Source organism: Salvia hispanica, chromosome 3 (assembly GCF_023119035.1).
Source record: "Salvia hispanica cultivar TCC Black 2014 chromosome 3, UniMelb_Shisp_WGS_1.0, whole genome shotgun sequence".
Taxonomy (NCBI): Eukaryota; Viridiplantae; Streptophyta; class Magnoliopsida; order Lamiales; family Lamiaceae; genus Salvia; species Salvia hispanica.
Genome location: NC_062967.1, coordinates 34,515,427 through 34,539,962, shown reverse-complemented (window position 1 = coordinate 34,539,962; position 24,536 = coordinate 34,515,427). Strand labels below are relative to the sequence as shown.

Below are 24,536 nucleotides of genomic sequence, written 5' to 3'. Positions count from 1 at the left end.
TGTCGTCGAGTCGGGGTCACTTAGAGTCTCCACTATAGGAGAGCCGCGGCTCCTATAGTGCACTGGATGGGCAGCCGTGGCGGGGGAGGGCGCCCACGAGAGCGCCACGATTGTGGCCCGGCCGCGGCTCACGGAGCCGCGGCGCTCTCCTATTGCAGCGGCCACGGGCCGCGGCTCCCTTTTTTCGATTTTTTTTTTAATTCTATAAATATACCCATTTTTTCCCAATTTTTTACATCATTCCAATCCCCACTCTTTTCATTTTATCACCAATTCTACTTTTGAAAAATGAGTTCCGACGACGAGTTCCAACAATTGGTGGATAGGGAGTTCGATGAACTCATTCAAGAGGTGCAACGGGAAGCGAGAAGAGGAGGAGGAGGAGGAGGCGGCGGCGGGGGGCGGCGTTCGTTCGCCCGTTCTATCATCGGCGGACCATCTGGCGTGACCATGTCGGGGCACACCAGCGGTTGATGGAAGACTACTTTGGCGATAACCTTTTGGTGTCCTCCAAGCGCGATGGGCCATTCTACGGTGCCCGGTTCGACAATGGCACGAAAATGATGTCGCCTCCATTATGTATGCATGTATCATATTGCACAATATGATAATAGATGACGAAGGATATTCTGCAGAGAACTGGACACCGGAAGAGGGTGCAAGTACGAGTCACAGTATTGCAACCGCCCCACTGCAGATGGGTGTACCGCCTAGTAATGCATACTTGATCCAATGGTTCGCCGATATGCGGAGGGTAACATCACATACGACACTGCAGGCTGATATGGTCGAAGAGGTTTGGAATCGTAGGGGAGGACGGGGTAGAGCGTGATATGGTCGAAAATTTTCGTTGTATAATCTTACCCCTTTGTATAATACAACGAAGATTTTGTTTTAATTTTAGTTCTTATGCATTTTTTCAATTATTATAGTCCAATAACTTTTATTGTAGTAGAATTAAAATATAAACAAAATAAAAAAAATTAAATTATTTGGTGTGGGCGGGGTCTATCCTTCCTTGGGCCGTCACGGCATTGTTCTCGCCCTTCTCTGGGTTCAACTGGCGAGGGGCGACAAGGATGAGGCAGTCTTGGAAGAACGAAGCCGAGTTTCCAAATATGAAGTCGACATTGCCCTGGATGCGGCACGACTTGTAGTACTGACGCAGGCTGTGCGCGTAGAGGGTGTCTTGATTGCCGAGGAATTCGCAGTTTTCCACCACGGAGAGGTCGCTGCTGGATCGGAAAGCTACTGCTTGATGAGCTTCCGGGCCTGCTGTGTTCTGGATGGTGAGACCAGTCGCCATAAATCCGTCACCAACAACAGCTGTATGAACCCGAAAAACGTGTTAGAAGACAAACAACTCAAACCCACTTCTAAACTTCCACAGTTAATGTCATCTTCAATTCTTCATACATCTAAAACTAGATAACTACAGATCAATAATGATTCCCCATTTATCGCCATGGCAACTCGAACTCACAACACTCATAGGATCCGCAAAGTCCCCTCGAACCAAAGATACTAAAAAATCTACGAAATACGCAATAAAGATCAGTCTTTTCATCCCCATACCCATTTCATATCCTTCATCTACCTCCAAACTTCAAATCCAATGCCAAATTTCACTAGTTAATGTCATCTTTAAACAGCTAAAACCAGATAACTATAGTTAGCCTTTAACCTTTCCCCAACTAATATCTATGGGAATGCCTCTAATATTGAAACTTCCCTTAAAGCAAAGATTCTGTATACTCCCTCAGTCTAAACTCTCAAGTTAATCTATTCGTATTCTTTTTTGGAGACATTCGAAAGCTAAAAAATCATTTTTTTGGCAAAAAAACAATTCTTTGAATCTCAATTACTTAATTCTTTCTATTATTGTCCTTTTCACTTTATTAAACATCACTTTCTTAAATTTCCACATAATCTAGAAATAGCTAAAACCAGATAACTACAAAGCTACTCATACCACTCAGTCTCAGGTTAATCCATTCGTATATTCTTTTTGTAATATTCCAAGCTAAGCAAATCATTTCCCATTTGCCAAAAATCAACCCTTTCAATACTATATGCCAATAAAGATCAATCTTTTCTTCCCCTATGCAATAAAGATCAATCTTTTCCTCCCCATTTCGTATCCAATTCAAATCCCTCCGACAATAAACAAACAAATGACGTGACGCAGCAATGAATAAACAAAAACAAGCTCACCAACTGTAGCTGAGTTGTATGTAGAAATGCCTTGCTTCCCAACATTCAACGACCCGGAAATGACGGTTTTGCCCATCCCATCCCCCATGAAAACCACGTTCCTCTTCTCCAGCGGCACCCGCACCGTCTCCTCATACACCCCCGCCTTGATCCATATCACGAACCGGGCCCCCGGCCCGGCATTATCCGGCGCGGCATCCACCGCCTTCTGCACGCTCTCATACTCACACCCCTCCTTACACACCGCCACATCCGCCTTCAAATCCCGCGGCACGCCTCCGGCCGGGCCGGGCCCACCCGGAGCCGGCGCGGGCTCCCAGAACCCGTCCCGCTCCGTCCTCGCCGGGCCCCAGAGCCCGGTTTTATCGCCGAAGACGTCGTAATTCAGCACCATGGAGAGGGCGTCGCTGCCGGAGGGGATCACGGAGGAGTGGAAAAACGCCATCGTTTTGTCGACGAGGGAGGTGTCGTTGGCGTATTTGAGCGTCGACCAGCAGTCGTATTGGTAGACGAGCGCGGCGCTGAGCCAGGCGCGGGCGTCCTTGTTCCTCCCGCGCGGCAGGGCGTCGGTGGATGCGAGACTGGTGCGGTGATCGGCGTAGCGGAGGAGGTCGAGGCAGGTTTTGGAAGCGGCGGTGCGGTTGGTGCTGGAGGCGGAGGAATCGAGGATCTGCTGGACCATTTCCCGGGCGGAATTGAGATTCTGAGAGGAGAGTTTGAGGGCGGATTGGATTCCGTCGATGACGGTGGCGGCGGGGGGTAATTGGGGGAAGTGGGATTGGCATTTTTGGGGATCGAGTGAGGCCTTGCAGAGGTCAGTGACGGCAATGTTGGTGGCGGAGAGGTGGGGGTGGCGGCGGGCGGAGAGGGAGGGGAGGAGGAGGAGGGAGAGGAGGGCGAAGGAGAGGAGGGCGGCCATGGGGATGAGGATTAGGATTAGGATTAGGGATTTGAGATTGGGGAATTGGGTAGGCTTTTGATTTGGGGGGTGTTTTATAGGGCGTCTGAGCTGCATAATAATGGAGATGGATTTGATGATTAGTGGATGATTGGTTGCGATTAGGGATTTGATTGGTGGGGGATGGAAATGGAGTCACGGGAGTGGAGTGGACGGTGGGATAGAGGGGCACTACACGCATGGGATTGGGAGGTATGGATGAAGAAGAGAGAGAGAGAGAGAGAGTGGAAAGTGGGATTTATTAGGCGTGTGTCTTGTGAGTGATGGAATTTAGTGGGTGGATCTGTAGAACTTTGTCGCTTTCGCAGATCTGCTGTTTACTTCACTGTTCATCGGGAGAGAAGAGAGGGTGCCGCGACGCCGGAGAGTCCGGCCAGGACGAGCGTCGCCGGTGCGGCGCGGAGGAAGCCAATTTTTCATTTTTAAAGATTTTTTTTTAAAATCTATAAATACGGTGTATTATGGAATTATTTTGTGTATTAATAGTTGTGTTAATTTATTTATGTGAATAATTTTGTGCATTTATGAGAATAATTATGTTCATTATTATTTAATTTGTAAAAATTGGTTTCTTAATTAATAATTATTCCATGCATAAATATATTTTACATTATTAATAAGATAATGATTGGGAATAAAATTGATTTCTTATTATTATATTTTATTTTTGAAATAAATAAGTAGTGTAAATTAATGTGAGATGCGTGGGAGGGGCCTGGAGGCACCCAAATTTGGGAGTTGTGGCCTTACACATAAACGAGGAGAATGATGACGTGACGAGAAACGTGGATTCTGGATGACCTTAGATCATCGTTAATAGTAATGTTCGTTCAAGCTTCGTATTCCTACATCAATGATGGCTTGTGAGTTGTTTTTCACCGCAAGTGTTGCGCGACTCGGATTCAATCTATGACGTTAGTATAAAGATGAAAACTTGGTGTTATGATATTTGTAAAAATTGTGATTCTCATTGTGTGCGAATAATACATTTTAAAATTTAATTTAGTTTAATATTTTAAATTCAACCTTCCAACTATCTTTATACTAAGTAAAAAGTTAATTATTTTTTTTATCACTTTTAATATTCTTATACTCAATTACATACTATTACTATATAATTTTTAAAATTTATAATTTTTTTATTTAACTCACCTACCTAACAATATGTAAAGCTATAATTAAACCGCATTATCCTAGTGAAACTTAACTACCAATCGAATCCAAAAGATAATAAAATACTATTATTACAGTAAGATCCGCCTCTCCGTTGCCAACTGCACTACGTCTCTGCGGGCAATAAAATACTACTCCTATGAAAATTAATACGGAGTACTATTAATTTGCTGTTGTTACACATGCTTGGTATCAATATTGCCCTAAATTTGCGGTAATTACACATGCTTGGTATCAATATTTCCTTTAATTTGCTGTAATTAAACATGTTATCTGAACCACATAATTTTAACATTTCCTAGTTGTTCCTCTATGTCTAAATAAACCAAATGGAATACTACCGAGTACCAACCCACTCATGTAATAAAATATCAATATTTACAATTGTCAAATTTTAAATAGTCTTAAATTGTTAATTTCAAATTTCAGTGTACATGGCTATTAGATTCTCAAAGGAAATGAGTCATGTGGATTAATTAATTATAATTGGGCTACAATTATATTGATTCATGAGTCAAATAATTATAGAGCCCAAGTGACCTTTTAATTGTACGACTCTTCATCTAATTAATAATGGTTATTTAATCTTCCTTGTGTAGAATGAATAAAGGGGTGAAAGTTGAGGGAAGAGAAGATACACGAGATCTTTGTTCTATGTAGCAATTGCAGTGGGATAGTTCCTACATCATATCGGATTGCACGTGAACCTCGATAGTAGTGGATTCAATTTGCAGGATTCAATCAATTGAAGAAAATAACACAACAAGTAAGATTTAATTCTGTTATGTTTTACATGCTCAATGTGTAATATGTATTATGAATCTAGATATGTTATTCTTGTATACAATTTTCGCTGTGATCATTAGATGAATACAAGAATTCCTTACGGATCCTCCTTGTCAGTAGTCATGGGGCTCGTAATCTTGTCGCATGTTCAATTCTTGCATATAGAAGGTTTGATGGCCCAAGGCCAATGAATTGATCGTAATATTTTAAGTATTGATGATAACAAAATTGAAAAGTTTCACCAATATTTAAAATTAACTATATAATCTATTACAATCTTTAGCGATTTTATCAATTTTATCCCATATTTTGAAATTCATTAACTTTTTATCTATAGCCTTTAATAATTGCATTAATTTTGTTTTTCCAACTTATCAAAATATATGTTTTCAATTTTTATTGTCGCTCTAACAGTAATTCACGGCGTGTTGGTAAATGGCCTAGTATATTATTTTTCCTTAAAAAATAAGTTGTATACAAGAATATAATTATTTTATTTTTTAAAAAATTATCTAAAAATGTTTGATTAAATTGATACATGTCGAAAAGATTGGGGTATAACTGATAAACTAAAAGACTATAAATAAAATTGATAAAATCAAAGTTTGAGATAAAAATTAGTTATACTAAAATAAATAAAAGTCGGTATGGATTCAATCATTAACCAATTTTAGTATTTTTTTACGTGCAAGATCACGCAATATTTTTATCTAGATAGCTTCAATAAAAAAAATGAAAGATAATTTCAACATGCATGGTTTAATATCAATTCATTTTTCCATTCTTCATTCATTTTGAGTCAATTCCTTTTACTAATCTTCGCTAATAATATTAGAATAAATGGTTAAGGTGAACTTTTAACCAAAGCAAATGCCACTAAAACCCACTAAGCATTGGATAATTAAAGCAAAATCTAGAACAAACTTGTGTAAAAAGCAAGATGAATATTGGTAGAAATAAGAAGTCTCAACGCAAAGAAAGGTATAAGTGATCAACCTATTTAATTATATCGAAGTAGACTAGTCCCTCTTCTCACCTCTTCCACTTCAAGCATCCATTTTCCTCAGTCTGTAAGCCAAAGAAATCTCCCAATTTTGAAAAAAAAATTATCATCCAACTCCATTTCAATTATGTTGCTGGGATTGCAAATGCAGGAAAGCAACTCTTGATTATTTATTTGATTTTTGGTTGGTTGAAAATGATCCAACACTTGGAAATCATCTATATAATGTCTTCGTTCTTGAAATGTTGCTTCACAAATCACAACGTGAAGAAGAAAACCCCACGGTTAAAGGTGAGAGTGATGAAGCATAATTAATCTTGATTTTCATTCTTTTTCATTGTACTTATAGCATTTTGATTTTTTGAGTTGGATTCATTGGTGTTTGAGTTGAAGTGATTGTGTTTAGTTTTGTTGGTGTAGAAATCAGAAGAGATTATGGAGAGGCAGCATGCAAGCAATGAGAATGAAGAGATTCTTGAAACTGAGGTGAATGTGGTTTCATGTTTTTGCTGAGTTGAATAGTTGGAAACTTAAGTTTTCATTTTTTTTATAAATTTATTTGAGGTGATTTGGTTCACTTGGAGTATAAAATGGAGTCTCCATCCGCCCAAACTTTGGCCATGCGCAGCTGTGTCCATTCATTGTCTAGTCGGAGTTTGTCACGTGGCATTATTTCATTCTTTTAATGATCCAAATAACCCAATTATTTATTCTTGATTTTCATCTATAAATACATCAGTTTTCAAATATTATTTTTTTAAATGTAAAATTATGTTTTTTATTAATTGTTTTAATGAATTTTAGTACTATTTTTTAAATTCTTAAATATTTAACTGGAATCTATAATTGAAAGAATTAAAAAAATGAGAAAGTGGGGGAATGATAAATTTCTTAGTACACAAGGCTTGTGTGGATAGTGCTTAAGCACGTGAATAGTTTCAATTACTTAATATATTCAACAGTCGTTTTGATCTAAGTGAAAAAAGATTAGCAGAAAGCGAATCCTCCTTTTATTATTAGTTTTATAATAAAACGTGACTGAAATAAGTTAATAAATAATTCGCGCACCTACCAAAAATAGCAAAAGTAGATTCAAACTTTTAATTTAAGTTGAGACGAACCAAAACATCAGAGCGATTGATCATTTTTCTCGAATTTTTACAGCAGAAGCTGAATCATGAATCAGACAATCACTCCTACAAGCCTACTTCCAACATCATAATCAACCATGATTTTTCTGGAGGACTTCACCAATGGCACCCCAATTGTTGTGTTGCCTTCGTCACATCACAAGAAACCGGGCAATCCGCCAAACTAACCGGCCGGTTCGCTGTCGTCTCGAACCGGAAAGAATGCTGGCAAGGCTTGGAGCAAGACATCACCAACCGAGTCTCTGTAGGCTATACCTACACCATCTGTGCTTGGGTCGCGGTGTCGAGCCTGCAGGGCGTCACGGACGTGCTGGCCACGTTGAAGCTCGAGAGCGGAGACGACGAAGTTAGCTACAAGTTCATTGCAAAGTAATTGTGTTTGTTACCTTTCTTAGCTTTGGTTTATTGTTTCGTGGTTCGGTTTTTGATTTTTAGATTTTTTTTTATGCAGAGTTGCCGCTTCCTCGGAGCGATGGGAGAAGGTGGAAGGCACGTTTTCGCTGCCTACCGTGCCTCGTCGCGTTATATTTTATCTTGAAGGGCCTTCGCCCGGCATTGATCTGTTTATAAGATCGGTAGTCGTCTCGGGTGACTCCTCCACTAAGTGTGGTGTAAGTTGATTACCTATTTTATGTTTTTCTTTGCTATATGTTTATTGAGTGTTTCGAAATCGGACCTGGCTGGGTAGTTGGACCGGTTCGACAAGTTGTCTGACCAGACTCAGACATAAAAATAGCCCAATAATCAATCAATTAACCAATAAATAAATGTGAGGTGCTTTATTACTACAGTACATGCACATATTCTGAATTTAACTATTCTTATATATAAAACGTCCAAAAAAAATTTAATACAAGTTATTAATTCGCTTTTTTTTTCCTACTTTGTGTCAATTTCATTAGTTAATATTTTTAACTCTTGATAAATGGGGGTGTGCATAAAAATAATTTACAAAATCAATTACTAAATTCAGAAACATGCGTTCAACTGCAAATAATTTTATCAAAATTCAAAAGTAATAAAGCACGAGCTCAAAATTGATAAAATAATTTATGTCTGCAACTATAATTGTAAAATCAGTAGGCAATCTGATTAATATATAGAGTAATTAATTAATTTTAATATTTTCCTTTTATTATATGTTACTATCATATACTCAATTTAAATGTTTTTCACACACTAGCACCATTTTATATGTGATTTTTTTGCCTGTTTTACATGTCGTAGGATGAAAGAACAGATGGTGATGAGAACATCATACAGAATTCGACATTCGATAACGGCCTCAACAGCTGGTCCGGGCGAGGTTGCAAGATCGCATTGCATGATTCGATGGCTGACGGGAAAGTTCTTCCGAAGACCGGAAAGTCCTTTGCATCAACCGAAAATCGTACGGACTCTTGGAACGGCATCCAGCAGGAGATAACAGGGAGAATTCAACGGAAGCTCGCCTACGAGGTCACTGCTTATGTTAGATTGACCGGCAACACTAGTGTCGCCAACGCAGATGTCCGGGCCACGCTTTGGGTCCAGGCCGCGGATCAACGAGAACAATACATAGGAATTGCACAGTAAGAAGACTAAAGTCTATTTTCGATCCCTAAACATTGGTCTAAAATAACCTTTTTTGTCCTATTTATTATGTTTGGTATCTTTTGATCCCAAACGATATGAATTGATCCAAAAATAGTCCAGACTTAATCATATTATATTGTGGTTATTTAATTTAGTGTGCAAGCAACAGATAAAGATTGGGCGCAGTTGCATGGGAAATTTTTGATCAATGCGTCTCCGGCTAGAGTAGTTATCTTCGTCGAAGGACCACCTCCGGCTGCAGACATCCTCCTCGATAGTCTGGTCGTAAAGCATGCTCCCAAAGTCCCGCCCGCGTCTCCACCGGTCATTGAGGTAGTCTTATATTCTTGGCTATTGAGATATTCACATGTGAACTGTCTTAAATAAAAAAATTTAAAGTGAAAAGGGAAAAACTCAAATACTATCAAGTCAGTCATTTTTATTAGTACTAATTGGTTTTTGGATGGAATCTCACTGAGGTTTGTTTGGTCTCTCGTAAATCGCAGAATCCTGGTTTTAATGTCAACATAATTGCCAATGGCAATCTAAGCGATGGTACGAACGGGTGGTTCCCCCTCGGGAACTGCAACCTAGGCGTTGCAAGTGGCTCGCCTCGTGTTTTGCCCCCGATGGCCAGGGACAGCCTCGGGGCCCACGAGGCTCTAAGTGGGCGCTACATTCTTGTGACGAACAGGACACAGACATGGATGGGGCCGGCCCAGATGATAACGGATAAGGTGAAATTGTATCTGACATATCAAGTGTCTGCATGGGTTCGGGTGGGCAAGCAGGCGACTCGGCCACAGATCATCAACGTCGCCTTTAGCGTGGATGGTCAATGGGTGAACGGTGGCCAAGTCGAGGCGCCTGATGGCGAGACGTGGCACGAAATGGGTGGATCGTTTCGAGTTGAGAAGCAACCTACAAAGGTGATGGTTTATATTCAGGGCCCTGAGGCCGGTGTGGATTTGATGGTGGCCGGATTGCAGATTTTTCCGGTCGACAGACACCATCGATTCAAAACGCTCAAAAATCACACAGATAAGGTCGGTATACTCATAAAACAATTGTGAAGTAAAAATAGATAAAATTAATTACCTATTGAATCACTCCTATCAAAAATTAAAATTGTGATCGAACATCACTAGGATTCAATTCTAATAACCATAAGTTTTGTTTGCTTAAAACCTACCCCCCCAAAAAATAGTTATTCAATCTCATTTTTTTTCATGACCCTATAAAAAGCAACATTCAGCTTACAAAAATAGTTCTACTATGATTATGTTATTTCCAACATATACTCTTTAAATTTTAAATATTCTCAATTTTTTATGTTTAATTATGATATTTTCCGTAACAATGTTCACTCTATTATCATAAACTTAGCTATCAAATATTTCATAACATAAATTCTTGAAATAGATTTATTTTCTCCATCTACACTTTGTTGATGCATTTACACATGATTTGTCTCAAATCGAAAATGTGAAGTAACGTAACTATCGGTGCAGATACGCAAACGTGATGTTACCTTAAAGTTGACATCGTCTGGTTCGACTCCGGTGGCCGGGGCCTTAGTGAAAGTCCGGCAAACACAGAACAGCTTCCCGTTCGGATCCTGCATCGGCCGGTACGAAATCGACAACGAGGACATCGTCAATTTCTTCACAAAGAACTTCAACTGGGCCGTGTTCGAAAACGAGCTAAAATGGTACTGGACCGAGCCGCAAAAGGGGAACTTCAACTACAAAGACGCAGACACCTTACTCAACCTATGCACAAGCCACAACATGCAGCTCCGCGGCCACTGCATCTTCTGGGAGTCCGAGGGTGCCGTCCAGTCCTGGATCCGGGCCCTCAGCCAGACGGACATGAAGTCCGCGGTTGAAAGCCGGATCCAGGACCTTCTGACTAGGTACAAGGGCAAGTTCAAGCACTACGACGTGAACAACGAGATGCTCCACAACTCGTTCTACCAGGATCACCTGGGGAAGGACATCCGGGCCGAGATGTTCAAAACTGCAAACAGTCTCGACCCGTCCGCCCTCCTCTTCGTGAACGACTACAGTGTCGAGGACGGGACGGATGCACGTTCCAGTCCTGAAAAGTACATCCGCCACATCCTGGCCCTGCAGGGCCAGGGTGCCCCTGTAGGGGGCATAGGCGTACAGGGGCACATAACTAGCCCTGTGGGGCCAGTTGTGTGCTCTGCCATGGACAAACTGGGGACGCTGGGCCTCCCCATTTGGTTCACGGAGATCGACGTCACGTCGGACAACGAGCACGTCAGGGCGGACGATCTCGAGGTCATGATGCGCGAGGCCTTCGCGCACCCTGCGGTCGAGGGGGTGATGCTGTGGGGGTTCTGGGAGCTGTTTATGAGCCGGGACGGCGCGCACTTGGTGAACGCGGAAGGGGATCTCAACGAGGCCGGGAGGCGGTACCTCGCGCTTCGGAACGAGTGGACGACGCGGGCTCATGGCTACGTGAGTGATCAAGGGGAGTTTGTGTATAGAGGGTTTCATGGGGAGTATGAGGTTGAAGTGGTGGATGTGCAATCCAAACAGAAAGTGAACAAGAAGTTTGTGGTTGATCAAGGTGAAGAACCGGTTGTGATAGCAATTAATGTGTAGTCCTCAATTATTACAACATTGGCAACTGTATTGGATTTGTGTGTGAAGTTGTCAATGATATATTGGTGGGTATGATATTTGATACAACTGATGCCTAAGTCTAATATATGAATTACTATATGATAAAACATTTAGCGTCATACCACGCTGTATTTCATTGTCAATTTTGATCATACTACGAAACACCATGCAACAATTGAGGTTTAGGATTAATTTGTGTTAATTAAGAATTAAGGCTGAGGCTTGTAAAGTGTAAACATTGGAGTTTATACCTTTCTCGACCTTTTAGCTCATACTCGTGTAGTATATGTTCTTATTAGTTTGATATTTAATGTGAATTATTGAATCACATGATATTAAATTTATTTTTTGAAAAGGATGACATATTAAGGTAGCTTGCTATCTAGGCCTTTTAAGCGTTGCTAGCGTGTTACACTATTACACAGATCTGGCACATCCAACCAATTTTAACCCAATCTAATTCAAAGATGGTCAAAAAATCAAAATTCAATTTTCTTCTTCTACAAAAAATCAAAATCAAAATTTAAAAAGAAGACTTGAGGCTCGGCCTTTGTTTTAAGTCGGAAAAGTTCGAGGAAAAATAGGCGTCAGCCCATGATTAACGTCAGAGGCAAAAAAAATAAGTTGTGAACGCTTTTATAATAGGAGTAGTAATTAATAATTTTATTGAATAGTATAGTAGTTAATAAGAAAAAAGAAACAAAGTTAACATTTGATTTTGGGGAGGAAATATAGCGAGAGAAATTACCCCTCTAATTAAAATAAATAAATAAATAATAAATATTCCCACTCTAATTAGTTTTGCCACTTTGTCTTTGTGTTGGGGCCAAAAAAAGAGGGAAAATGCAAAGTCTGTGTGTTCTCGACTATAGTTCTTATGTAGGGATCGTCCCGTTTTGTTGTTAGAAGGAAAACGAAGAGATTAAAGATGAGCCGGCAACCATCGGTGGTTCTGGTTACTGCAAGCTATGATCACACAATTCGTTTCTGGGAAGCCAAAAGCGGGCGCTGCTATCGAACAATCCAGTACCCTGAATCAGTACGCCTAAAAAAGTTCCAAACTTTCATATTATTGTTTAGTGTTTATCACCCATTTTGCAAGTATTTGAACATGTGAATGAATGTGCGATCGTGTAAATTTTGATGTGTGGTAAGGGGTTTGAGAGTTAAGAGTCAGATTGTTGGAGGTGAAAATGTTGATGATTCTTGAATTGGGGAATTTTGATGTGAGTTGCTTTAGAATAGAATGCATTTTGATGGACTATTTAAAGAGTTTGTCATCCACATTAGACCATTGGATCCAATGGTACATTAAAACCTAAAATGGGATAGGTAGTTAGCTCCATCGGTACTCCAAAACCAATCCCATTTTTGGTTTTTGGGAAAAAATATCTATATTTAAGTTTACACCAAACCAAAACCCAAAATTGAAAATGACATAATATAGAGAATATTCTTTTAAGTTTGAGTTTAGTGGAAATGGTTGGAGTGAAATCATATATGAAGTGACATTTACACTAAAATGAGTTTGAGTTTAATATAAATGGTTGGAGATGCTCTTAGGCGGTATATATGTGCCCCATTTAGTGAGGATAGGTTTGAGATTTTTCCTAAAATGTTTGGTGATGTGCAAACTCAGGATTTGAGTGAAAAGACTTAGCTCGTTGGAGGTGAGAATTCGATAGATTCTTGAATTAGGGAGGTTTGGGTTTTTCCTAAAATGTTTGATGATGTGCAAAATCAGGATTTGAGTGAAAAGACTTAGCTCGTTGGAGGGGAGAATTCAAAATATTCTTGAATAAGGAGGAAATGTATTGCTGCCAAATTTTAATTTTAGTTCTGTCAAATCCACCTTTCAGCAGTATATACCTTTAAAATTTTATACAGCATGTGATGATTTGATCTGAGTTCCTGTAGAATGTGATATGCATTGCTGCCAAAGATCAGGGAAGGAAATATTGGAAGGACTATTTTAGTGTTGTCTAATCCGCCTTCGAGCTGTATATAAATGTCATTTTAAGCAAAGACACGTTTTGAGATTTATCTAGCTTGTGATGATTTGTGATTTTGTTCCCTCTTGGTAGCAAGTGAACAGGCTCGAGATTACCCCTGATAAACGCTACCTCGCTGCAGCTGGGAATCCTCATATTCGGCTGTTTGATGTCAATGCGCACAGCCCTAAGCCAGTATGTTTCTTGCCTTTCTTCATACAAAGTTACAAGTTAGTCATTAACCGCAACGTCTCTCCTTTGAAGAGAGTTTAAACTCTTACTTAGGTATCTTCAGCTTAAGCAGCTAAGTCGTATGTTTGAATGTCAGGTGATGAGCTATGATTCGCACACAAATAATGTAATGGCTGTTGGATTTCAATGCGATGGAAATTGGATGTATTCGGGTTCTGAAGATGGCACTGTTAAGATCTGGGATTTAAGGTAGTATATAGTACTCTTATAGTGAGACTTCCAACATTGTTTGTATCCGAGGATACATTTGACGTTAATACGATGCACTTTTTTCCGAATGGTGCAGAGCACCAGGTTGCCAGAGAGAATATGAAAGCCGTGCAGCAGTTAACACGGTGGTTTTGCACCCAAATCAGGTATACTTTTCCCTTTGATGCAGTTGTTCCGAAAATTTTAGTATTCGAGGTATTATAATCCGTGTATTATCGCATTTGCTTTTGTGTGCATTTTTCGACTCAAAACTCACTCTTTCCATCCATCCTCCCATGTTAATTTGATGTTTTGTGGCTCCGAATTCCTTAAGATGGATTTACCTTTTTTCTATTTGTTTAACACAGACTGAATTGATATCCGGGGACCAGAATGGTAATATCCGCGTATGGGATTTAACAGCAAATTCTTGCAGTTGTGAGTTGGTATGTAGCTTGCTTGTTCACTATTCTTTGGTAGAGTTTGACGATAATTGAACAAGATTCGCACGATTGCATAATTTAGGTACCAGAAGTCGATACAGCAGTATGATCCTTAACTGTGATGTGGGATGGAAGCTTGGTGGTTGCAGCAAATAACCGTGGGACATGCTACGTGTGGCGCTTAATGAAAGGAACACAGGTGAGGCGTACACGAATTTATGCGCTCGTCTAGTTTAGTATATTCACGGATCCTCTTGCTGTGCAGACTATGACCAACTTTGAGCCGCTTCACAAACTTCAAGCTCACGATCTATACATACTCAAGTGTCTACTTTCACCAGAGCTGTGCGAGCCTAATCTGTCAGGATGCAACTTCCTATCGCCAACATTTTACGTTGTCTTCATTTTAGATTATCATTTGAAAATGGTCGGTTTTAGGTATCTGGCTACTGCATCTTCGGATAATACTGTCAAAATATGGAACGTGGATGACTTTACGTTGGAAAAAACACTAGTAGGTATGTGATTTTACCCGTATAACCGGGTTTTGATCGTACTTGCTTTTGTGTATCACGTAGTGAAGTGCAGTCTCCCGGTTTACTTTCAGGTCATCAGCGCTGGGTTTGGGACTGTGTTTTCTCCGTCGACGGTGCTTTCCTAATCACAGGTATTGTTGTTTAACAATGTCATTTGATTGAGAAACGTCAACAATATACTCGCCAATTTATTTTTTTTTGTCATGGGATAACTGCGAACAAATTCAACCTTCATGGTTTTTCAGGCTGATTTTTAAAGTTACGGGACATATAAGAATTTGAACAAACATCATGATTTGCATTTGTAAACATATACGAAACTACATTTGTTAAACGCTTGGAAAACCCGATATTGCAGCTTCATCCGATTCAACTGCAAGATTGTGGTCCATGTCCACCGGTGAGGAGATCAAAGTCTACAAGGGGCATCAGAAGGCAACTGTATGCTGTGCTCTTCACGACGGGACTGAGCCTTCGTGATGAACGTGGAACTACCCTCGTCAAACTATGCACTTCCATTTGACATCAAACTATGCAGCTGCAACGTGCAGCCTCGTGTACAAAACGGCCACATCTGCACTTCCGTTGCTTGGCTGCATGCTGATAGAGTCACTTACAACGATCGTCTTTTGAGTTTACGTTTCTTGTAGTGTTTTTCGTCACAGTTTGAATTTTTTTTGTGATTATTATAGTTAGTGACGGCCAAATATTTCACGTTGGGCATCGAAGAAAATATTTCACAATATTCTCAACCAGTGACAGATGGAGGTTGGATCGGGTGACACCATTAGCCCATGGGTGTTGTCGTAGACTTCATTAACCGGTTTGACAATCCATATCAGTTCCACCTTCTGCCCATGACACTTTCGTCTCTGCTCCAATCCTTCTCGTTTTAGGGGCACAAATGGTGCAATTGTTTCAGTGTTATCGACTGATTAGCCCCTCGTTGTTGTCGAGCTATTCATCCTTTTCGACGCCCCCTACGTCTGCGTGCCTCTTTTCGTTCGATTCGGTGGCTGTCGCCACCACGCATCACATGCCAACTAGTGCAAACAAACAAAATTTTTATAGCTGACCAAAGTGAATGGAATAGTGGCTGTAAAGGCAATATCTATTATGCTTCTCTTGGTGTACAATCTTCAATTCCTCTCTTTTTTATATATCATTTTTATCACCATTAAATGAAAAGGTCAAAATTACAAAAGCAACTTTTGATAAAAAAAATTTAATCTTCACAACGAAAATGATAAAAGATGTTCTACATATATGTACCGCAATTGAGTACGGATTGTGTCCCATTTTATTTAATTTATCCGATGTATTAATTTATAATTTGACAATGGCAGTCACTAGAGCATTAATATATTTATTCATATAGTAATAAATATATTTGTATGCAAATTTTGTGAGTGGCATAACAACTGAGCAATTGACGGCCTATTAAGAATTCATCATTGACATATTCTACAAAAAGTTATAATGGGGAATATTGTCCATGGTTATTTATAAGCTAAATTCATTAAAATTTAATAGATTTGGAATTTTTTGTGGCATATTCAACGCATCAAGAAATCAATTTTTTCACTCTGATTTTTCTAGTTAAGAAGATTCAATTTTTTATAAAAAAAATGAGAAATCCAATAGAGATGATATGATTAGAATAAGCAGTAAAGATGTGATTTTGAATAGAAATGTGGGGTAAAAAGTAAAAATAAAGCAAAAGATAGATGTGGAAGTCCACTAATTACTTATCTATATTTTTTGTCAACTTAAACGGTAATTGATTGGTCCAAAATTGTACCCACTTGTTAGGAGGTCCCGTTTGGTATGAAATAGTGCCATCTTTTTTTTTGACAATACGAGCGAGCAAGAATATGAAACGGTTGCAAAAGCCACCCGAAATGACATACAACAAGCACAGACAAGGTCTAGATACTAAAGATTAACTTATCCCGAATAAACATAACAACATAACAAGCCTATTCATAACCGAGAGCGATTACTCCCAAATAGCAAAAGGGCGCACAGACCATTTCCGGAGGAAAAAATGAGATAACGCTAAAGAAAGAAGAAAGAGAGTAGCAAAAAATATATTCTCGGCCTCAAGTCTAGCCTCTGATACCACTTATAAATTCATCTGTTGTACTCCCTCCGTCCCATTCATCCATATTTTAATTAGTTTACGAATATAGCTCTATTATTCCATATACCTCCTATGTTAATTGATGTGTATTCATTTTGAAGACATCCTAAATTAAATTAATCATTTTTATTTTTGGCAAAATTAATTCTTTTTAAGTCATATATTATATTCTATCTCTACTTATCGACTTATCCTTTTTCATATTTTATTTTCTTTTTATTTAATTTATTATTTCCATTTTCTTAAATCGCATACTAAAATGGAACGCGTGGATTAACATGATAGCGGGAAGTGTATGCCTCTTATGGCCAAAATAACTTTTCTAGTCAAACTCACTCTTTATTATCATCACATCCCCCGATTTTTCCAAAGGGCATCCACTATCTTTTTTTTTTGCAAATCTTTAACAAATCTTTTCCAAATACTTTATCCCCAATAAAGTTTGCCAAAAAAAAAAAGGACAGTACTTCTTTATCAAATGGCAATAAGACCAACTTGTGTTTGTATATATATACGTTATGAATGACTTGTGAAAACATACACATTCCACAGAAGCAAAATTTCAAAGTCTCTAATACATATTTATACAAATGGAAGGATTAATTCATGAGAGTAAGAAGATGAAGGTTAAGAGGGGATGGGTTGCAATCAAAGTTGGTTTAGAAGAGGAAGAGTTTCAAAGATTCACAATTCCAATATCATACTTAAGCCATCCTTTCTTCAAGAGATTTCTTGAGAAAGCTCATGAGGCTTATGGGTACAACGACGTCGGCCCTCTAAAGCTCCCTTGCTCGGTCGAAGACTTCCACCATCTCCGGTGGCAGATCGAGAAGGAGTCAAACGGCTATCGCCACCACTTCCATCAACACCACCACCTTTACCACCGCGCAGGATCCCTATCATTCAATTCTTGCTAACGGATCCGGGAAACGGAACTCGTGTAGTCTGAACTTCAGCACTGGGGAAACATGTTTTCTTTTCGTAGCTATCTGAATCATGATATGATACAAAAGAAAGAAAAGGGTTGGAGGCGGAGGCTGAGGCGGAGCTGATGTGGGGTCGGAGGATGAGTTTTCTGGCAGTACTATTTGACTGAAGTACGACCCCACCTAGGTCCGTCCGTGCTTGCTAGCAAGGCCTGCATGCTTAGCTTGCGTTATGTTTTTCTACTATTCCTCCTTTTAATCTTTTCAAGGAAGTATGTATATTTGATGTATGTAGAGAGTATGTTTGATGCGGCAATTGTAAAGTACTACTATGTATAATAACATTATAATATATACATTATGTTAACAATGCTTTAATGTTTGAAAAAGTCTTTGAGGCTCTTTCACCAGTGGCTCATACTCTATTAAAACCCACACTCCGTATGGGCTCGGACACTGTGCCTGCGGTCAGACCGCAGTCCGATATGTTCGAATTTGAATAGATTATTTTTTCAAGGTTGGATAATAATATTATAAGAAACGTCTAAAAAAGATATTTAGTCATTCGTCTTTTCTTGGAGACAAAGGCTGATGCGCGCACGCAGGCATATATAATGCGTGCAAATTCATTATTTTCTAGATTTTACAATTTTTAATTAAATGAATTCTCATCCTAAAGGAACCGGAAATTTGATTTTGAAGAAAAATAAATCTGATATGAGGTGAAAAAAAAAAATCGAACCGAATTTAATTATTTCGATTCGGTTCCAATCAATTATTTTTATTTCGCACAATTTTTTTCATAGAAAAATTGGTCAGAGATAATCAAAAACTCAAATTTTGAAGAAAAAGAAATCTGAATGGTTTCAAAAATTGAAAATTCTAAATCAAATTTTATATTTCGATTTAGATCTGATTGATTATTCATCAAGATTACTATAGAAAGTGAATGGATTAAGACACGAATCATCACTTGCTCCATCCTACGTAGCTCTATTTCAGACCATCAACTGCAACTTCTTTAAATTCCACCACCACCGAGAAATCACAAACTGGAATCGAGATTCTCGGAATTGACATGAGCCCAATCGGTTCTACACTCTTCAGGAACAATGGGGATTTCAAGAACTCATGCTTGCATGAAAAAGATCGCATTTTTATCGAATTTGGTGGGCAAGAAAGCCTCTGGGTCGAGATTGTTCTGTGTTGAAAGCGGCAGGCGCGATGATTTCGATGAGGTGTTGAGCAGAGGGAAGAGGTTCGCAGCTGTTTGGGGCAATGGGGATTTCGGGAGGCTGGGATTGGGCAATTTGGAGTCGAAGTGGAGACCTAAGCCAATTTCAACATCTGCTTTTGGGGATCAGGGTTTGAAGGAGGTCAATTGTGGTGGGGCCCACACACTTTTCCTCACTGGTGATGTTGCAAACTCTCGAATTTAGCATCTGATTTTGGTTTTTGAGTTTATGGGGATTGTCTGTGTGTGGCGTTTCTCTGATTTGGGACTAGTCTTTGAATGATTGGTTTGGGTTTAGTTAATGATTTGGATGAAATGGAGGGATGTGTTCTAGTTAGAAAATGCAGTAACCTTTTTTCTTGTGGAGAAAGTGGAAATGAAAGGATGTGTTTTCCGATAATTACACTATTCATACAAAATATTTCACCATTGATACATGAGGTTTGATTCGTGTGTCATTTTAGTACACTTTGTCATCTGTTTTTAGACGTTGTCGACTCTTTGCCTACGTGAGGTGCGGAAGGTTTCTAACTGTTTCATGTTTTGTACCTCACGTAGGTAAAGAGTTGAAACACAGATGACGGTATGTAGTACTATTAAAATGAAACAGGAATGAAACTTCTTGTATCAGTTTTGCAATCTTCAAACTTTCTGTACCAATATGAAATAATGGTGAAACATTTTGTATGAATAAGTGTAAACTGTACCGACTGTTTTCTTTCTGAGTAAATGTGCCATGCCTTGGAACTCGTTTGTCCTTGATCATTACGACTAAGCCTATCCGAAAATGGTGACTTTCAAATAGTGGTTTTGCATTCTGACTTGGGGAAGTTTTGAAGGAGAGACAAAGCTTACCTTTTCATTGATTCTTATGTGTTGGTTAATTTTTTTGGAAGTCACTTCCGGTTCTGCACTCAAACATCGTGTGTATTCAGAGAGGGAATCGTAATCGTAGGAATGGTTGCTCATTCATACTATCAAAAAACTTATGTGGTCTTTGTAGATGTAGAATAAATGCTAAGATGTTCAGAGGATATCGAAATTTTTTTGCATATATTGATGCTCATGTACAAAGTATCTTGGTTCTGCAGAAAATGGAGATGTTTATGCTACTGGACTCAATGACTTTGGACAGCTAGGCATATCAGAGACACAAGATTATTCGACTGTATGTTTTCTCAAATTTGATGGAGATGTTTATGCCACTTGTTCCGTCCATTATGAATTTTGATTTTGTCCTTATTTAAAAACTACAAGAATAATTATGATTGAGTGTGTGCATATTGCCTTATTCGAGATTACTGCATCGTATTTTATGATAATTTGATATCGTTGCCCACAATACAGGAGCCTCGCCGGGTTTCCAGTATTCCTAAGAGAATTGTTAAAATCTCAGCTGGCTACCACCACTCAGCTGCCATTACAGGTTTAGTATTTATCTTTTTCTTTGTTAACAAGAATAATTTTTTGTCTGTAATCTCCCGAAGATTTCGACTTTCTTATCTTGCACTGAGAGTTTGGACACCCATCTTGTTTTGTTTATTTATGAGCAAGCATAAAGAGATTAGCTCTCTCCATTTTCTTGAACGATTTTGTGCATGAATAATGGAAGAATCCCAATTCATATAATGATGTATTAAAGTATTGATAAGTAGATCTTAATTTATTGTTTGGTGGGATAGTTTGTTAAATCTTAATGTGGTTCAGAACCTTCAACTTCCACATTATATATGCCGTCTCTCGTTTTGCAGAGGATGGTGAACTCTATTTATGGGGAAAGAATGCAAATGGGCAACTTGGCCTTGGAAAAAGTAAGTGAATTGGCTCGATTACAGTAATGAACTTATTACTCCCTCCATCCGGACTTAAGTGATGCATTTCTTTCTGGCACGGGCTTAAAGAAGCGGTGTTTAAGGAGTTCTAGTGCTGAAATTATAATATTACTGTTCTGTAACAATCCCTCCGTCACCAAAATGAGGCATATAATGGCAAACATCCCGGAATGGAAAAATGAGATGTTTGATGGCAGACAGTGGGAGTATTTATAACTGTCAAACCGATACTTTTTTAAAATTGACACTTACTCTTTGCATGAATCTGCAGAGGCACAAAAGATTATTCCTATTCCCTGTAAGGTTGAATGCTTGGAGGGAGTCGCAATTAGAGCGATATCTTTGGGGTTCGAACACTCAATTGCTATCACAGGTTGGTGTGTTCTTTCTCCAATCGATAATCTTACCCCAAGTTTGCGATCTATTATCCTATATTGTTTCATTGACTGGTTGCTTTCCTCGATCCTTTATATCCAGAAAACGGTGAAGCTCTGAGTTGGGGAGATGGAGAGTCTGGACGCCTTGGTCATGGACATGAATCGAGCATTTTGGGGTTTCAGAAAACCAGCAGGTTTTTTTAATCAACAGAATGGATATAATCATCCAATGCTAATAACAGATTTTGATAGCATATAACCGTTCGCTTGGACCCTTTATTGATCATTTGTTGGTGGTGTTGAATGCAGGGAGTATACCCCACGTCTGATTAAAAGTCTAGAGGGAATCCAGGTACATTACTTGTGCCGTCTTAAACTTATCACTTCATCTTTTATCAGAATGTTGAGAATTTCGGTTTTTTAATATTAGGTCAAAAGTGTTTCAGCTGGAATGCTTCACTCTGCTTGTATTTCTGGTACGATCTTTAGGCATCGATCAACGATGTGTTTTTCAGTTGGATGTGATAGCAATAGCTTCCTAACTTAACCCTTTCTTTGGATGTTACAGAAGATGGCTCTGTTTATGTTTTCGGTGAAAAAGAATTAGGAAAATGGGTATGATTTGAATTCTTCATATTAGAACTTTGCTTCCAAAATCCAAATTTACTCCCTTTGTCCCAAGTTAATCGATTCGTATTCCTTTTCGGGAAATCTCAAGCTAAATGAGTCATTTCAGTTTTGGCAAAAAGTAACCCTATAATCTCTCTTGCTTAGTTCTCTCTCCACTTAACTCACTACGCAACACTTACCTTAATCCCGTGCCGGAAAGAAATATTTCGATTAACTTGGGATGGAGGGAGTATTATACTTGGTCATTTTCCATCTCATACCATGGTCTATCTTCCACAATATCAGGGTTTTGGAAAAGCAAAGAATGTGACAACACCATCTACGATTGATGCAATGCCATATTCGGATGAAGTTGCTTGTGGTGCTTATCATACCTGCGTAATTACAAGTAATCTTTTATCTGATTATATTTTCATATTAACGATTCTTTCTGCCGTCAGCTAATTTCTTTTTACGATTCTTTTATTACAAAGATGGCGGGGAACTGTACTCATGGGGAACCAACGAGAATGGATGTCTAGGCATCGGGTATATCTCTTCACAAAAGTGGTTTTGCAAGAGTTACTACTTGTTTCGTATCATTCTTTCTGCAGACTCATAGTGCTTCATTTAATCGACATACATTTCAGTTGCACAAATGTCAGTTATTCGCCTGAAAGAGTCCAAGGTTCGTTGTCGACACAACCAGTTATCAAGGTTTGCAAAGATAATTTTATACACAGTCGCTACATACGCATTTGATTCTTGTAAATACTGTTGCATATGTATAAAGTTTACATTTTTTTTTTGTAAACAGGTGTCCTGTGGCTGGAAACACACAGCAGCAGTTTCTGGTAAGAGATTTCTGACCAGTACCGTGTTTTTTCATCGTATGTCTTTTCATATACGCATGGATTTTAATCTTCGTTTACGTAAAGACGTTATCACGACTATTGAAAGATTGAGAACCTTTTATGCAAAAGTGGAAATTTATTCGATTCATTGTTGAAATTTGCTTCCACTTCCTTGTTACCCCTGGCCCGCTATGGGTTCACAAATTCTCGAATATGTGGTCTGCTGAACAAAGTTAGATTTGGTCGTGTGGTTGCATGTTTACGGTATCCATTTGTCAAACTTGTTGCTGAAAAACAGATGGCCATGTCTACACGTGGGGATGGGGTGGTTCGAACGGAACTTTTCAAGACGATGGCCATTCACCGGGAGGGCAGTTGGTTAGTTTAAATTCCTTTCTCGTGTTGATTTTTTTTCGGTTTTTAGTCAATTGCTGTAACCTACTTTTCCAGGGTCAAGGTGATGACATGGACTACGTCGAACCAAGGCTGCTTGACATCCATAAGAGCATCAAAGCTTTAGGTGTATCTTGCGGATTCAATCACACTGCTGGCTTGTTTGAATCAACAAATTAAGTCGTTTCACAGAACAGGGCGTCCCGTGCTTATCTTCGCGAGATCTTGAAGGGATATTTTGTCGTTGTTTACCATTCGAAGGTTCATTGAAACCTCCAAATCATGATAAAGCAGAATATACAGGTTCAGGTCAGTCTGCTGAAGTTTTCCATGGGTTTAGTGAAAATCTGATTATTTGACATCAAATATCATTTACTTGTCTATATATACTTAGAAAATAAAGAGAGATGAAAAGTAAATGTGAAAGATTTGTGATTGTAGCAATCTGATTCTGTTTATGGGGTTTATTATAAAAGCATAAAGCATGTTGTAACTTTATTGTATATCAAGAGTTGTACCACATTTTTTTGGAACCTTGTTGCTTATGTTGGTTGCTTAAAGATGTGTAAACAAAAACAATGCGTGCGTGCCCTCCGTGTAGTGCTTCCCTCCGGCACATTGCTGAAACACTGAGCGGTTTTAGGCTATCATCGACAACTAAGAAATTTCGTTCATTACCGAGCCGAGTTCTGATTTGGTTGTGAATGACTTATTTTTTTCACCATTTACGCCAAACTCATACTTACGTCTCATTGCTTAGATTTGATTGATCTTTATTTTTCCGTCATGCACAACTAACTTATATTTGCAGCTACATTGTGGATTCATTGAGTTATTAATAAGAAGAAATTAAATGTGATCAAATGAAGACGGTTAATAAGACGATGAAGTGTAATTCAGTTGATAAAACACATCACCTTCGTCTAATAGATCGAGAGTTCAAGTTAATATAGGCCAAATAGAGGACCATGATTGTTGAAAAGTAAAGAAAAAAACAGTGACGGTCTATAAGGTACAAAGCGTCACTCTCATACTGCTCCACATCGGTGATACAACTCTCGATCTTCTTCTACATGGATGCACGCTCGTTTTGACATTTCAACCGTGCATGGACGTCTCGTCGCCAGTGATTCAATCAAACTGTCTTGCTCATCTGCAACGACTCATTTCTTTTGAGCACAATCATTTTGCAATATTTGAAAATAAAAACGCAATGACAACCCAAAATGGAATAGAAGACGCT

The 24,536-nt window shown here is 38.9% G+C and overlaps 3 protein-coding genes, 1 non-coding gene and 1 pseudogene across 5 annotated transcripts; 4 read left to right on the top strand and 1 right to left on the bottom strand.

Moving 5' to 3' along the window:
• Nucleotides 1-988: 988 nt before the first annotated feature.
• LOC125209945 (probable pectinesterase/pectinesterase inhibitor 51) lies at nt 989-3,506 on the bottom strand. Its single transcript, XM_048109519.1, has 2 exons — nt 2,215-3,506; nt 989-1,326 (listed from the first exon to the last, which is right to left on the bottom strand). The coding sequence occupies exons 1-2, from the start codon at nt 3,227-3,229 to the stop codon at nt 989-991; spliced, it is 1,353 nt and encodes a 450-aa protein (XP_047965476.1). The 5' UTR covers nt 3,230-3,506.
• Nucleotides 3,507-6,188: 2,682 nt separating this feature from the next.
• On the top strand, nt 6,189-11,633 carry LOC125208931 (endo-1,4-beta-xylanase 1-like). 2 transcript variants are annotated; one of them, XM_048108465.1, is made up of 8 exons: nt 6,189-6,425; nt 6,555-6,620; nt 7,302-7,654; nt 7,737-7,896; nt 8,513-8,856; nt 9,016-9,193; nt 9,367-9,906; nt 10,372-11,633. In XM_048108465.1, exons 1-8 carry the CDS (start codon nt 6,330-6,332, stop codon nt 11,491-11,493), a joined length of 2,859 nt encoding a protein of 952 aa, XP_047964422.1. In that variant the 5' UTR covers nt 6,189-6,329; the 3' UTR covers nt 11,494-11,633. The 2 variants fall into 2 exon arrangements, with proteins under 2 accessions (XP_047964422.1, XP_047964420.1); XM_048108463.1 differs by having other exon boundaries at nt 7,299-7,654.
• Nucleotides 11,634-11,761: 128 nt separating this feature from the next.
• On the top strand, nt 11,762-11,955 carry LOC125217283. The gene has a single exon (XR_007175697.1). It is a non-coding gene; the product is annotated as a U2 spliceosomal RNA (small nuclear RNA).
• Nucleotides 11,956-12,360: 405 nt separating this feature from the next.
• LOC125216931 lies at nt 12,361-15,841 on the top strand (annotated as a pseudogene).
• Nucleotides 15,842-18,839: 2,998 nt separating this feature from the next.
• On the top strand, nt 18,840-23,826 carry LOC125209115 (ultraviolet-B receptor UVR8). Its single transcript, XM_048108723.1, has 15 exons — nt 18,840-19,407; nt 20,320-20,396; nt 20,576-20,654; nt 20,980-21,039; nt 21,332-21,433; nt 21,538-21,631; nt 21,747-21,789; nt 21,868-21,913; nt 22,006-22,052; nt 22,353-22,455; nt 22,541-22,595; nt 22,697-22,763; nt 22,864-22,900; nt 23,199-23,278; nt 23,351-23,826. The coding sequence occupies exons 1-15, from the start codon at nt 19,107-19,109 to the stop codon at nt 23,471-23,473; spliced, it is 1,314 nt and encodes a 437-aa protein (XP_047964680.1). The 5' UTR covers nt 18,840-19,106; the 3' UTR covers nt 23,474-23,826.
• The last annotated feature ends 710 nt before the right edge of the window (nt 23,827-24,536 follow it).